The sequence below is a fragment of the Macaca thibetana genome, chromosome 6 (genome assembly GCF_024542745.1).
Source record: "Macaca thibetana thibetana isolate TM-01 chromosome 6, ASM2454274v1, whole genome shotgun sequence".
NCBI lineage: Eukaryota > Metazoa > Chordata > Mammalia > Primates > Cercopithecidae > Macaca > Macaca thibetana.
The window spans coordinates 57966124-57982520 of NC_065583.1; the positions used below are offsets into that span (position 1 = coordinate 57966124).

Below are 16397 nucleotides of genomic sequence, written 5' to 3' on the forward strand. Positions count from 1 at the left end.
TTTGGGAGGTCAAGGTGGGTGGATCACAAGGTCAGGAGTTCAAGACCAGCCTGACCAACATGGTGAAACCTTGTCTCTACTAAAAATACAAAAATTAGCTGGGTGTGGTGGTGGGCACCTGTAATCCCAGCTACTCAGGAGGCTGAGGCAGAAGAATCACTTGAACCCAGGAGGTGGAGGTTGCAGTGAGCCAAGATTACACCATCGCACTCCAGCCTGGACAACAGAGTGAGACTCTGTCTCAAAAAAAAAAAAAAAAAAAAAAAAAATAGCTTCAGGTGTCCCATCCAGCAAAAGATTACAGAATATAACATAACTTCTAGATATGTTTTATATACTTCCGTGAAATAAATGTAAACAGAAATCTACATTGTCCAGTTAAATTACATAATCTCTCTACCCACGTTATCTTTAGTCAAAAATAATTTTAAATTATTTATTGTGATTTCTGCCATAATTATGAAACGACTATGAGGGTACTGAAAACCAAATTACACAACTGCATTTTTTAAGTAAACCAAACAGTACACATCGACTAGACCATGGAATGTAAATAATAAAGATTCAACTAGAAATATATGTAATGATGAATGTTTATCAACTTTACTCTCATGGAGATGACTAGCAGAAAGAACGGAAATGGATTACCCAGTCAAGAGCCTAGAGAAGAGCTGCCACAGTACAAGACTACAGATGTAAGAGATTTGTTCTGGATTTAAAAAATAAGTCAAATTTATTTTTAACTGTCAGCTACCTAATATTTCTCAAATCTCAATTACTTTCTAAAAAACAAAATCCTTTACTCCAAATGAACCTTTAAATTTAAGACTTAGAAAAGAGAAGAAAAATGTCCAAATGGCAGAAAGCAAGACATAAAATAGGTATTTAGAAGTGACAGAACAAATACTTAGAATATTAAATTTAAGTATATAGCCATATTTCAATTGAAATTTATTGTTTGATATAAAATTCCTTTAATAATGCTCACTATTCTTAAACACTGTCCTTTCAAATTCCAAATAGATTCTTTCAAAGTTTTCTAAAGTTGTATTAGCCCTTTGAAATGGGTAATTTAATGTAATACAGATTTTGATGAACAAGACCAAGTCCTAGATTTTCTACACTTGTATCAGCAATTTACTTTGCTTAGTTTGTATTTCCAGTACTGAGAGTTCTGAGAGTTGAGATCTTCACACTTAAGTAATCTTTCCTTCAACAGTGTTTTACTGAACTATGACAAGCACTTATTTGAAACTAAATAAGATTTTCAAATAAATTCTAATGGCCCTTAAATTCAAACACAATCTAAAAAGGATATCTATTTTAAATAAATCCCACTAAATAAAGAACACATCCTTATAACAGATTTGCAAAAGTACAGCTGGCATGCTATTAAAGTTACTACCACCAGAGGACAGCATTGCCTTATGTGATACAAATACATCCAAACACATAGATAAGAGAGAGGTGCAAAAAATATGATATACTTACAGAAGTTAGGAAATAAATTGATGTTTTAACCTTATGGCTTATTTCTTAAGATAAAAGCAATTACCGAAATAGCTAATTTATAGCCTTAGAAATTAAGAAATCAGGTCTCATCTCAATTGCTTCTTCTTCCCCAGCACTTAATCTGAAACAGTGCTGCTCCCATGTAGCCACTTGATCACACTATTGTTTTATTTTTCTGTAATAACTTACTCTTACTTTGAAATTATTTTATTTATTATCTGCCTTTGCACTAGAATTTAAGCTTCATAAAGGACTGCTCAGTTATAGCCCAACAAACTGGCACAAAGTTAGTACTTATTTAATAGTGGTCCTCTCACTTCAGCCTCCTGAGTAGATGGGACTACAGGCACCCAGCTGGCAATTTTTTAAAAATTATTTTTAGTGGAGACAAGATCTCACTATGTTGCCCAGGCTGGTATCAAACTCCTGAGCTCAAGTAATCCTTCCACATCAGCCTCTCAAAATGTGAAGCTACATCTCTACTCTAAAATTATTTGGGAATAAATGTTAAGTCCTAAGATGAACTTTAGAAACAACTTTAGTTTCTTTAAATACTATTAGGCAACAAACAGGCAATCAAAACGGATCAAAGTCCGAAAACACACAAAGGCTTTTGCTATTGACACCGCACCACCATTTCTCCTTTGTTCATTGCCTTTTTCTTCATCTATTTGCCTTGTCTTCCTGGATATATGTCATATACTTTCTTCTCTCAAATCCACCCAGAAACTGAAGCATGTTTCCCTATCTGGATATGATGTTCTTATTTATCCCTTCTAAGATGACTCATTGCTCACCCTTTGGTTGAGAGACTGTTGGTACCTCCTAGACCTACCCACGTAGGACTCCAGGACCTAGCTTCTCCTGACCTGGGTTGATGAGTGTACAGAAAGTATCTTTTATGGCATCTAATCTTTAATTATTTCACAAAGAATATTTCCCCTTAAGGTTTAAACCTGAAGTGTAATTTCGTATCTCTGGATCTCGATTTACAGAAAAAACGAGGAACCGTTTAGCTAAGCAAAAAGAGTTTAGATCAGAGAACAAGATCATCTACAAAATTACTCCACGCAAAAGCCTGCAGGCCCATTTTCATCTCCAACTTCTTCCTCCCTGTCCACTTGCAATTAGTCCCTTAAGTCTGAAATGACTTTCAAAATTTTCCCATCTTCTCATGTTGGCTTGGTTCAGAACTTTTCAACTTGCCGCCAGCACTGCTAAGTGCCTTTTAAAGGACTTCCCAGTCTAAGTCTCTCCTCTCTCCAATCTGTCATCCAAATTGCCCCCATCATAAATAAGGCCATGCCCTTTTCCTCATAAATCTCATCAATGATTCTACATTGACTAAAGCATTAGGTTCACACAGCTCTTTGGAATTTGGTTCCCAACTTATTTCCACCCTCCTCTTAGTCTCATCCTCCATTAGGCTTCCTTCCCAGGTGGCCTATACTATGGATGGAAGGAAGGGAAAAGTAAGAAGCAGCAAAAAATCTCCTTGCCATTCCCAGAATACGCCAAGTGGGATTTCTTACCTCTGTATCTTTGCATATGCTGTTCTTTCCACTTAAAATCCATTTGCTCTCTCCCAAAAGAGTGACACAGTCTCTGTCACTTTGTATTATAATTTTTATACCTCTCTCTTCCTCACTGAACTGATCTCTTGAGGAAACATATTATTCTTTACTTATCTTTACAGTTCTAGAGACTATCAAACTCCTGAACACTCAGTATTATAGAAACTAAACAAATGGTCCCATACTGTAATCTTAAAACATTTTTTAAGGAACAGTTTGTTTACTAGAGACTACTAACCCAAAATATAAATTCTCCATCTAGTTTCATATGAAAACTTAATTTATATTCTTAAACCATTTTCTGCAATCTGTTGAACCCCAGGAAGTGACATAAGCCTCATAACTGCAGCCAAATTAATTTTCCTAAGGATCAACCTGATCATAGTTTCTTGGCTTAAAACCACATGTCATTTCTTGGCTTCCTTTCTTTTGCTGAGAAAGATAATGTCCAAATTTGTTTACTGGCTACCAAGGCCCTTTGAGATTTGGGAAATTAGCCTATCTCAATTTTCATTAATGTGTTCATATATTCTCTGCCTGCATGAGTTACTCCTTGGACTGGTTCAATTCTTTCCTTGCTCCAACCTCTTCTCCCTGACTCCTTCCACCCATTTCCCTTGCCAAATCATTCTCATCTTTCAGAACTAGTGTAAATGCATCCTTACCCATGAGGACTTTTCTGATCTTCCCAACTAGGAGGACATACTCCATTTTCTGAACTCCAGTAACAATTATCCCTCTCCTACATGATTAGCAATCGTGTAATACTTTGTATTAGACCAATGCCTTAACACTGGCTGCTCCTTAGAGTCACCTGAGAAGTTTCTTAAAAATACTGATAACCAAGCCCCACCATAGACCAACTAGTAAAATCAGAAACCTTGAAAATACAGCCCAAATATTAGCACATTTTTAAAACTCCCTAGGTAACTATAATGTGAAATCAAGGTTGAGAACCATTGTATAAAAGTTGTTGGTATACGTTCCATCCAACCTAATGGTATACAAACTTTGACATACCTTAATAATCATCATATTATCAAACACACGATAATCTGTTCAGTAAATGTTGGAAGACGGAAAGAAAGAAAAAGAATAAAAGACGGTTTCATACTACTTAAAAAGTAAATACTTAAACTATTTTGTTCTCCTAAATACCTGGAATGAATGATGAAGGTGCTATCATTTGTATCACCTGTCTTAAAATTCTCAACTACAGTAAACAAGAAAGACAAAACCTCATTACTAATGAAGCTAATTAGCTTTCCCATCATTTTCCATATGGGAGAAAGAGTATTTTCCATCATTTGGAAATCAAATATTTACCCCAATGAGGTACTATTCTCAGGAAACATGAGGATGCTAAAATGTGCATTATAGAATACATTCTACTTAATGGGGTGGGGTGAGAAGGATCTCTGCTAATTATAGGTAAGACGAAAGATGAAAAAGAAATTCTGAAAGAGAATTCTAAGCATGTCCCTAGTTATGTGTCAAATGGTGGCAGAGAGAAGTGTAAGATGCAATTTAGAAAAGGAGCTGGGTATGGTGGTGTGCACCTATAGTCTCACCTACTGGGGAGTCTGAGGCAGGAAAATCACTTGAGCCCAGTAGTTCAAGGCCAGCCTTGGCAATATAGCAAGATTCCTATCTCTTAAAAAAGAAAAAAAATCATGCCCAAATTTCTTAGTCACAGATTAAGAGGAGATGAGGAACACAATAATAAACTTGTAGAAATGTTAGAATAAACCTAAAGAAAAAAATCTTGTTTAAATAGAATGTTTATCCAGCAAAGAGGTAGGAAAGTTCTGAGGATTTCTGTAACCTACCTAACCCACCTGATGTAAGGCTTCACTGATATCATGAGTTGCTATACTTTTTTTAAAACAACCATTTTATTAAGATATTTTTCACGTTATAAAATTTATCCTTTCAAAGTATATAATTCAGTGTGTTTTAGTATTCACAACTGAGCAGCTATCACCACTATCTAATTTCAGAACATTTCCATCACTCTATAAAGATATCCCATCCTCCTCTTCCCTGCCCTGGGCAATCACCAATCTTTTGGTGCCTATATATTTGCCTATTCTGGACATTTCATTTAAATGGATTCACATAACATGTGGCCTTTTGTATCTGGCTTCTTTCATTTAGCACAATGTTTTCAATTTCATTTCTTTATATTGTCAAATGGCAGTCCATTGTATGGGTATACCACATTGTTAATTATTTAGTAATGATTTATTAGGACATACAGCCACTAGGAATCTGAGGATGAAAAAAATCCTTGTTTTCAAGAAATTCAGTAAGTTTCAAGAAGTGGGAAGTATATAAAGAGGATAACATAGCAAAGGCAGATTTAAGGAACCAATGCTATATAAAGTTCAGAATGGAAAACGGAGTTGCAAAGATAGGCAGGGGCCAGACTATGACAGGTACGAGAGGCCTTGATGCCATGCCAAGAAATATGGCAGGCAATGGAGAACGCTTCCTATAGGAACAGCCTTCCCACCACTTCCTTTTTTCACATCCTCCAGTGTCTACAGATAGGGACCCAAACACACACCCACACTCATCCCAACTGCATAAATTACTATGCCATTCTTCAGAGCCACTTTCCATCAAGTATTCTCTGATCATCCATGTCAGCAAGTAATCTTTATCTTTACAACCTCTAACCATTTTTAAAAATACCTTTTTCATCATATTAATCATATACTGACATATACTAGTACAACTGCAATCTTCCTGCTGGCTTGTACTTAAGAACAAGGACAGTATTAGGTATTTCGGAAACCTCAGCAGTGTAACTGCTAAATGAATAAATGGATAAATTTAATAAATTTGATTAAAAGCAAGTCTCCAGGAGGATGTAAACACAGAACCGCTAGTTTCAGTGAAGAGTATGGGTATGGAAGTAAAAATATAGAACACAGATAAAAGAGGCACAAGCCCAAAAACAGAGATGAGAAATGTCACTGGCAGCTGGAAGAGAAGAAATAAACAGAGGTAATAATAGCTATTGAGTACCTGCCGTGTGCCAGACAAAACACCAGGGCTTTATCACATTTAATTTTCTCAACCTATGAAGTAGGTATTATTAGCTTCATTTTACAGAAAAAGAAACAAGCTTTCTTGAAGGTAACAAATCAGTGGCAGAAACAGGATTCTACAAACTATGTTTAACTGCAAAGGACATGTGCAGTCGAATCTGTCACACCACCACCCTACTTTCCTGTCTTATGATTGTACCTAAAATTCACAAAGATAAGCTGTTGTTTTTATCTCTGATTTAAAAACACACAAGTAAGACTATACTTTCAGGGATTTATTTCTGCGGTTCATAAAAATATACAAGTATACAGCTAATTATATCTTGAAATACACTAGTCTTAGTCACACTGTCAATACATTCTATAGTCAAAAGTGATTAAAATGGATTCTTAATCACTGCTCTTTAAGAAAAAAATCCACAAAAGTTTCCTAATTTTGCAGCCAGCAAATGAGCATTATTTTGAAAATTATATAAGGTGTCTTTGGATATAAGTAAAATATTTCAAAATTTACTAAACTAAGCAACTTCCTTTATTCACTCCCAGTCTGACTCAAAATTTGTCCTGAAACTGACAGAAGCATTTTAAGCACAGTATTACAACTAAAGGCAAATGTCAGAAAATAATTTAAATCCCCAATTATTTCTATTAATACTACTTTCCATAATATCTGCAATTATTAGTAACTATTTAGATGAGGATTTTTAAAATGGCTTTCTCACTACAAGGTTATCATGAAATTTATCAATATTGTATTCAAGGGCAATGATAACTGGTTAGTAAATGAAATACTGTTTTAGTGATACTACTGTGGGGGATGAGATCTGCTACATGTATTTAACAATTGCAAACAGAAAAGAGAAAGCTTAATGCAAAAATCTATCTATTTAAACAGCAAATAAAAACTATTATAAAACAAATGCACAAGCACAAGCAGGGTTGGTGTATCATCTATGCAATTAAAAAGTGGCCCCAAATCTATGTCACTTAAAGTAAAAAAGTTGCAGCAGGCAAAAGAGCTCCTCAAACAATTATTTCTTGCTTTTTCTGAGCTATCTTAATGATATCAAATACTTTTGAATAACTTTTACCAATTATAATTGCTGTGTTGAGAGTTTTGTTTTCAAAATACACAAAATGATGCTAAATATTTGAAATTACAGTCAACGGAGCTATTTCTGCCTGCCTACACTTGAGACTCACCACATGTTCAACACTTTCTGGCAGCTATACACACAAAAAAAAAAAATACAAGGAAAAAAAAGAGAGACAGAGAGAGAGAATCAGAAACAGCCCACATTGAAATTATCACATTGTTTTTCATACTTTTTTCCAAGCAATGTTGTTATAATTTATGTTTTGAAAAACCAATTCAAAATATTAAAACATGCATTTTATAAAGTTAATATTTACTCTTATGCTTACAGAAAAAAGACTGATAGTACATCAATAACTTCCATGCATCAACACTCCTAAAACTCAAAAGCTAAAAATAACGCTGTCAATTATAAGAATTTGAACACAGTTCTTAAATATTTTGTATTATTAAAATATTTACTGGAATAGAACTGTTTTAAACTTATTCTAGTGATTAAAATAATTAAGTATACCACTTGTTTTGCATGCACCTATTACCTAAAAAAAATTTCCTGAAATAATTGTATGTAACTATAAATCTCAAACATGCATAATTTAAAAACAGAGAGTTACTAAAACAAGTAAAATAAACACATACTTGGTTTCATCCATCACTTCTACTTCAGTAGGGGCTGTGATGGGTGCATTTGAACGTCCTGCGGTGGGGTCATCTGTGTTTAACTCTCCATTTGTAGAACTTACAACCTGTTTAAAAAAATTTTTTATATATATACATATGTACACACACTCATAAATATACATACATACTAAATAGGTTATACAAGGATAAACATAATTAAGGTTAAAGTATTTCAATTAGAAAGTTAATGTGAGGAACAAAACAATAGGTAGCAACATGTTCATAACTAAATACAGTAATAGGTCTAGCATTGTATTAAAGATCAAGGTCATCTAATACGTGCTTTTCAACTTACTTCCTTTCCTTTTCGAAATCTCTGTCTTCTGTCTCCTTCCCTCTAGTTTTTAAGGCTAACTCCTACATGTATGTCTCAATCAGTTTCCTCTTGTGTGCCTATGTCCTTTGGCACCTTGCTATATCATGAATTACTTTCCTTGAATATTGAAAAACTTCAATATTACTCCTTCTAATGGACCCTTCACTTCATCTGCAATTATGCTCAAGTCTCCATTTCAAACCGCCCGTTTAAATAGACAACACCATCATTCACCCAGTTGTTCAAATGTAGGGGTCACTGTGATTCCTCTTTAACTTAAAACCCACATCTAATCCATCAATGGCAGATCCTGTTAAATCCTTCTCCAAACATATCCCATACCTAATCAGTTCTTACCATCTCTGTTAATACAAGGACTCCAGTCCAAGCCACTATGATATCTTATGTGATTAAGAGCAAAAACCTATTATCTAGTCCTCTGCTTTGTCCCCCACTCAAAAGTATTGTCCACACAGCAATCAGGGTGCTCCTTTTAACATGCAAATCACATCACATATAGCTCCCTGCTTAAAACTCTCCAACTGTTGGCTTCCCGTTTCACTTAGAATAAAAAATCTATACTCCTTACACAAATTGACAAAGTCCCACATGATGTGATGCCTGCCTACCTCTCTGATCTCACATCACCTTCTCTGAAGCTCACTAGCCTCCATCCAGTATGTCAAGATTCTTCCCACTTACAGGCCTTGGCATTATCTATTGTCACTGCCTAGAATTCTCTTCCTACTTATTAGCTGACTTCTCATCTTTCAGATTCTCAAAGAGCATCTCTGAGACAGGCCTTTTCTATCACACAGCTAAAAATGTCTATGCTGACACAGTCTTTTATGTTACACCCTATTTTAAATTATCTGTACAGTATTTATCAGTGTTTGTGTTTTTCTTATCCGCTTGCTCATTTATTTGTTGTATTTCTTTTTTTTGTTGTTTTTTTTTGTTTTTTTTTGAGACGGAGTCTCGCTCTGTCGCCCAGGCTGGAGTGCAGTGGCGCGATCTCGGCTCACTGCAAGCTCCGCCTCCTGGGTTTACGCCATTCTCCTGCCTCAGCCTCCTGAGTAGCTGGGACTACAGGCGCCCGCCACCGCGCCCGGCTAATTTTTTGTGTTTTTAGTAGAGACGGGGTTTCACCGTGGTCTCGATCACCTGACCTTGTGATCCGCCCGCCTCGGCCTCCCAAAGTGCTGGGATTACAGGCGTGAGCCACCGCGCCCGGCCTATTTGTTGTATTTCTTGACATCCGTCCCTACCTCCATTAAAATTAAGCTCCAGGGCAACAGAGACCTTGTATTGTTTCCTGCTACGCCTGGCACAGAATAGGCACTCAATAAATATTTGTTGAAATAAATGAATGCATGTACGCATGAATGAAATCCTGAAACAAGATAAAAATCATGCGGAAATTCCCAAATTCTCCCAAATTCTCTTGTTTCCGCAAATTCACCTTATTGTCCTATTTCTTCCTTTTCCCTCATCACTAAACTTTTTGGAAAAAAAGTATATAACTCACCACTTCCATTTTTATAAAATTTTCCATGTGTTTATTCCTTTACTCCTTGCAATCAGTTCTCCAACCCTACATAAGAACCCTAATAAGAGTTATCTTAAAGGTTACCAAAGATTCCTAGAAAATGTATTCAGGATACTCTGCTCAGTGCCTCATTTTCTTGTACATCACATCAACTCACTTGGCAATCGCTGAAAATTCTGAAGTAAGTTGGGTCTAGACTCAAAGCCTAGCTCTACCACTTACCAGCTATGAGACTCTGGGAAAGATACCTTACCTTGCTAAACCTTAGTGTTCTCAAGTATGAAATGGTGAACAGTAGCATCTAATTAACAAAGCTGACACGAGGGTGAGATGAGATCAATATATAAATGTCAACATACAAAGCACAGTGCCTGGCATATGGGAAGAGCTCAATAAATGGTTGCCATCATTATCACTATGTTTCATCTATAATCATGGCTTCAACTATCACCTCTAGGTAAAGGACTCCCTAGGCCTAACGACTCACCCATATCCTCAGTTTGCTAAGCCAAGTTTGGCACCTCAAACTCTGCATTTCTGAAGGAAAATTTATCCTACTCCCTCTGAAATGTATTGCTCTTCCCATGGCTCCCATTTCAGTTAAAGCCCTCCCATCTTCTAGACTTCCAGACTCAAAAATCTAAGAATTCTCTTTGATGCCCCTCCTACTCACTACCTAATCTCTTTAAATGAAATAAAAGGTTAGCAACACTGGCATGGGCTACAGAGTTGACAACTGACTATTAGACTTAAAAGTAGTATTTATAGTACATTATATTTTTAAAACTTAATTAAGTTCTTACTTTAGTCTACAACATGCTAGGCACTGTTCTAGGTATTTGGAATATCAAAGTAAGCAAGATAAACATCCCTGTCCTTGTAGACCTGACACTTTAGTGTAGAGAAACAAGACCCTCTCCATTTCCAAGGAAAGTATTAATAACTACAAATCAACCAACATATTTGAGTTAACTTAGGAATAGTAGAAATTCAGTTTCCTATATCCTATATGGAGTAAGTACTCAGAAATGAACACTGCATTTGTGCCTACAGCTGAAAACACACAAAACTGCCTTGATAATCTTCAAAGGCAATCTACAGAAAAGAATACTCTTACATCTAAGCATGCCTCTCCTTTTCTGGGGTACTTGCTTCCTCCTTTCTGTCATTCTATTGAGTTGTAAATTTTTTCTCTTTATTTCTCTCTCTCTGAAAACATTTAAAAATAATTATCTGTTCTAATTATTGAACATAATTTGGTTCTTTATTCTTAATTTTGAAAATGTCAGAGCCTCTGCACTAAATTGGAAAGGAGATAGAAAGCAGTATTCTTATCTCACATATTCTCCACTACCTTGAACAGAGTACATGTATCCAGTACATAATCAAACAGTTCACTGAACAATTTCCACTGCTCTTTTCTCAACATACTATTCAACAGGTTTCTTAGCCTCCCTTTTGTTCAATGGCCCTAGAAAGGTAGAGGGATGCCACCTCAACTTACAGGCAGCTCCTCTGACACGTCTTCTCTTATTTTAAGCAACATAACGGAAAATTTTAAAACCCAGGTAGTCTAAATTCTAGCAACATTAATTACAACACATTTTCTAGCAACAGTGACTATATATACACTGCAATTATATAATCTGATTTACTTCAGTTCACAGAGGAAGACTTTTTAAACCTGACTTTGGTAAACTTTATTTTATTGAAATGTTTCAAATCCCATTTTACCTGGTTGACCAGAACCAGACCAGAAAGAAGCAACATCTTCCTTTAATGTAAATATTCCAGGGTTTCCCAGATTCCCCAATCCTCTGAGTAGAGACTAGTATCCCAAGCTCAGAATAGAATCACTGTGGTAACAGAGTTAAGATAGGATATTGTTGTTGACCTTCATAAAACTGGCCTATTTAACACCAGTGACTTGAGACTGTATTATGGCATTAAAAGTATTTTCACTTAAAATTTGTGCCTTTTTGCAAAAGGGTTTTACAAAGAAGTAATGAAGATATAATACTGTAAATAATATATCATTATATTCCTGGAAGGCTAAAACAATCAAATATGTACAAATTTTTTTATAAGCCAAATTCTAAAGAACAATTCTATTTAAGTGACATTTCTAGAATTATAACTTGAACTAGAAGATGAGTCTCTGAAATACTAGTGTACATCAGGCTGATTTCTTAAAAGTATATAAAAATGGCAGATATTCTGAGGTTTGACATTTCAAAAAATAATTCAGGCATTATACAGGATTGTTGTTGTTCTTAAAAAAAAATTTCCTCTGACATTCCCAATTTGAAAAGAAACTTACTACGGTTCTTATTTTAAGAAGATTAAAAAAAAAAAAAAAAGGCAACTAGACTCCAGTTTTACTGTCAGAATTTAAGAGGGATATTGGAGAAAGAGCTCACAAGCAAGTCTGAGACATAATCATAAACTTAACAGATGCCTGACAAATCCAATTCCAAAAGATGTTATTCTTATAGACTTTATAGAGTACAGACATAACACGTAGTATCTTTATTGTCAATGATTTTTAAAAGCCAATTAATGTACTTTCCAAATATAATGAATTCATACACATTAGTTATACTACTGTCTTCCTAATTGCCTTTTTTTTTTTTTTTTTTTTTTTGAGATGGCGTCTCATTCTGTCACCCAGGCTGAAGTGCAGTGGCACAATCTTGGCTCATTGCAACCTCCGCCTCCCGGGTTCAAGCGATTCGCCTACCTCAGCCTCCCAAGTAGCTGGGATTACAGGTGTGCACCACCATGCCCGGCTAATTTTTGTATTTTTAGTAGAGATGGGGTTTCATCATGTTGGCCAGGCTGATCTTGAACTCCTGACCTCAAGTGATCACCTGCCTCAGCCTCCCAAAGTGCTGGGATTACAGGCATAAGCCACCACGCCCCGCCTGTCTTCCTATTTGATATCCTGTAAGCAAGATTACCAAGTAGAGCCTTGATACAATGTATGAATTTACCAAATATATTAATTAGCCAAATTCTCATCTATCCAATCATCTATTAGAAATTCTAAAACATTATATATTTATGTATTCAGCTTTTTTAAAAGGCATCTATAAGAAAGCACACTAATGAGATATATTAATAGTTAAAAGAGTGACTTCAAATAATTTCCTGAACCTATGTTACAGTATACATATACTATATGAAACCAACTTCTTTACATATCCTAAAGACTAAAGGCATAATTGGTATTCTTGGTATTGCAAAAGATGACCCTAAAGCACAGTGACATGCTCACAAACTTTCAACAAAGATAAGCCAAAATGGATTTTCAATTAACTCCCACTCAGGATAATTATTTTCTTTGATCATCCCAGTCTTCAGAGATGTTACTGTAAATGTTAATGCAAAAAAAAAAAAAAAAAAAACATAATACTGATTTACCCCAATGATAATAGATAAGGAATTTCCTAAACTAGATCAAAGGAGATGAACTACAATTTATGTAACAAAGGCATATAACTATACTCCTTCCACAACCTCTTTTGCAGATTTCAGTACCCCAGAAAACTATGAATAGAAAGATGTGATTGTAATAGTCACTAGATTTTGTTCCTTGTTAATAACTGCATTTTCAAATATTTTATAGACTAAAACTAGTATTAGAAATGTTTTATAAAGGTCAGTATTCACAATTAATGTAATTGAGATAATGGTATCTACTATTCCTCTTGACTTTTAATCACGTATGTTTTATTATCATCTCAAGATACATTTGCCTAATCCTTTTCCGTTATCACCAGCTGTATTTTTATTTGTTCTGATGCTTTATCGGCTGAAAGATCAGACTGCTTATTACAACAATGAATGTTATTCTTTCGTTTTCCTCAACAATGCCTGGTTGCACAACATATATGCACCATTTGTAATTCTGCCCCTTTTTCTCCCAAGGGCTCAGAGTCACACTATTCGTTAGATTCAAACCAAAGACTGTACAACTATAAGAGATTTCCAAACAATCAGGAGGTATTCATAGTACATGTACATAGTACAAGCATGTAAACAATTTTTCAGCAGTGTCCTTAATATTTGTCTTTTTACCTTTGCTTACAGTTGCCTCTATACAGGATCAGATTTTCAGTTGGCACTGAGCTCAATGGATTTGTGCTACAGTGAAAAGCACAGCTAAAATGGAATTAGAGATTACTACTATCTGTTGTCAGTGGTATATTTTAAAACCTAATTTTGGGGATCTTGATTTGCCATGTAGAAACACATCAAAAAGGGGTAACAACGGAACTTTTCCTCAGGCCCATACCCAACTAAACTCAACCTTCTAATTCTTTTCAAAGTCTTTCATTTCTTGTTATCCCCACTACTCAATATTTTTCCTCAACTACAGACTTTTGACAGCTGTATCCCTTATTTAGACTTGTCTCCTTTCAATCTAGTCTCCAGCAAAAGCAATCTTTAGAAAACACTAATCAAACTTGGTCTCCCAATCCCCTTATGGCTACCCATTATCCTCAGAATAAAGCCAAATTTAGTAACAAGACCCGGTAGATGCTTTGTGATTTACCTCCAGCATACCTTCTCAGTCTCATTTCTCAACACACACCAGCTTAACTAAATCAGCTTCTCAATATGTCTCTCTCGCCACAACCTTATTCATACTGTCTTCACTGCCTGGTATACTCCTCTCTTGACCCCTTCTATCTTCTTCAGTTGATTAACTCCCACTGATTCTTTATGTCTCAGTTTAGATGTCACTTTCCCCAGAAAGACTTGACTCATCCAGGTTAGGTGCTTTTCCTATCAATTCTCCTAGTACCCTGTGCTATCTCCACGTATCACCCTGCGTGTTCATCAGCCTTCTCCACTGACTTCTTTATGGACACAGGCACCATGTCTTTATACACTTCTTTTCATTCAAAAAAACCTAGAAGAGCCTAGCATATAACGAACACTTAGCTATTTGCTGAGTAATGAATGGCCAAGACACTGAATGTGGTTAAGTCTGAGTTTCTCAGCCATGTTTATTATTACCAATGATTCTAAGAGAGAACCAAGAGGGGCACACTTGATTCCCCTAGGGGTTTTCCAGAACACAGGCTGATACAAAATAAAGTTTTTAGATATTTGAATATTATTCTTATTCTCGTGAATGGAAAAAGTTTATCGAATGTACAGCTGTATCTTTTTAGCTACTGACTTAATATGATTGAACTAAAGAGATAAAATTAGAAAAATCCCATTCATCAATGCTTTCTTTTGACTATACCTCTAATACTTCACTTCCCAGAGATCAATAAAATAAAACTACTACTCAAGTTTCTTAATTTGCAAAAACAACAGATTCTACTTATCTAACATTTCCTAAGCCTCAAGCTCTATGCTAATTACTCTTTAAAATTTTCACAACAAAACCATAAGGTAGAGGAATTGTTAAAATCCTCATTTACTAATAAATAAACTTGGCACAGAATTTGAACTCAAATCTGACTGCAGAGCTTGGGATCTTAACTGCAACATCATCAACTTGGTAACTCTATGTCTGGTCTGCTATACAGTAATTCTGGAAAGGTGGGGAGTTCAAATGTAGACTCTGCTGGTAATTTCCACTAAAAGTACATGTGAAATAAATATCTGAGGATCTTTCCATAGGTCAAAAATGGCAAGAGATTTCATCTTATATGTCAACTCTAAACAGCTTGGAATGATTTTCAGTGCTGCAATGACAGCAAAGATCAGTTCCAAGGAAAAGACTGCACTGATGAGGAGTGAAAGCCATAGTTTTACCAAGTCATTTTAAGTAACTGTTGATTCTGTTTCTGGATATCTTAAATCTGTATCACATTTCAACACCAGACAGCTACCTATAATGATGGAAATGTCTTTCCTAAAATATCTATCTGATGATATACTCTTAGTATGTTTGTTATGAATAATTGCCATATAAAGTCTTTGCCTCTCCTACAAAGCCAATGCTTGAAAGTTTGTTCAACAGGTGATTTAATGATCACTGCACAAAGAAGCCCAAGGCAAATTCTTCTCATACTTTTGTATTACTAAAAAGTTTTTTTCTCTATTTCTCCTCCATCAGACAATGAGAGGAATATTAATAGAACATATTGTTTCCCTTTCTGCCTTCATTTAGAATCAAACATAGTATTCAATTATAATAATATTAGTTCAAATTTCAGGTACTTTTCTTTGGTCTTATTATGTTTTAATTTATAATTTCATTAGTCCAATTACACAAGGGTCATACCATAAATTTTCAAATAATTTTGAAGAGTACAGGACATAAATTATAAATGAATTCAGTCTTTATTTTGGAGTGGGAAGGATTCAGGCATGATCCTACTTAGGCTGTCATATTAGTCAATCATATCATGTGTCAGTTAATATTATAAAATACATGAAGTCAATGAAAATACTATTCTTTGTTTTACCTATGTATTTATGTATTACTAGAAATCTATTAAGTTGATCACTTATTGAATATTAGGATGAAGTCCAATGTAGTCTCAGTAGGCTGCAAACTCTTAGAAATAATGAGAAATGAGCAATGTTCAAACACCTCTGTGAAAACATGTGAAACAATAAACATGAAGTAGTGAAATAATGAGTG

The 16397-nt window shown here is 35.2% G+C and overlaps 1 protein-coding gene across 12 annotated transcripts in view; it reads right to left on the reverse strand.

The window, feature by feature from the left end:
• CSNK1G3 (casein kinase 1 gamma 3) overlaps positions 1 to 16397 on the reverse strand; it is a 105424-nt gene that overhangs the window by 3989 nt on the left and 85038 nt on the right. For 8 of the 12 annotated variants that reach the window (XM_050795556.1, XM_050795546.1, XM_050795549.1 and 5 more), the window contains 2 exons: positions 7878 to 7984; positions 7346 to 7369 (listed from right to left, as the gene is read on the reverse strand). In XM_050795556.1, the coding sequence (XP_050651513.1) occupies positions 7346 to 7369; positions 7878 to 7984 (131 nt within the window). The remainder of the gene's footprint in view (positions 1 to 7345; positions 7370 to 7877; positions 7985 to 16397) is intronic. The other 4 variants (XM_050795554.1, XM_050795557.1, XM_050795553.1 and 1 more) reach the window with 1 other exon arrangement.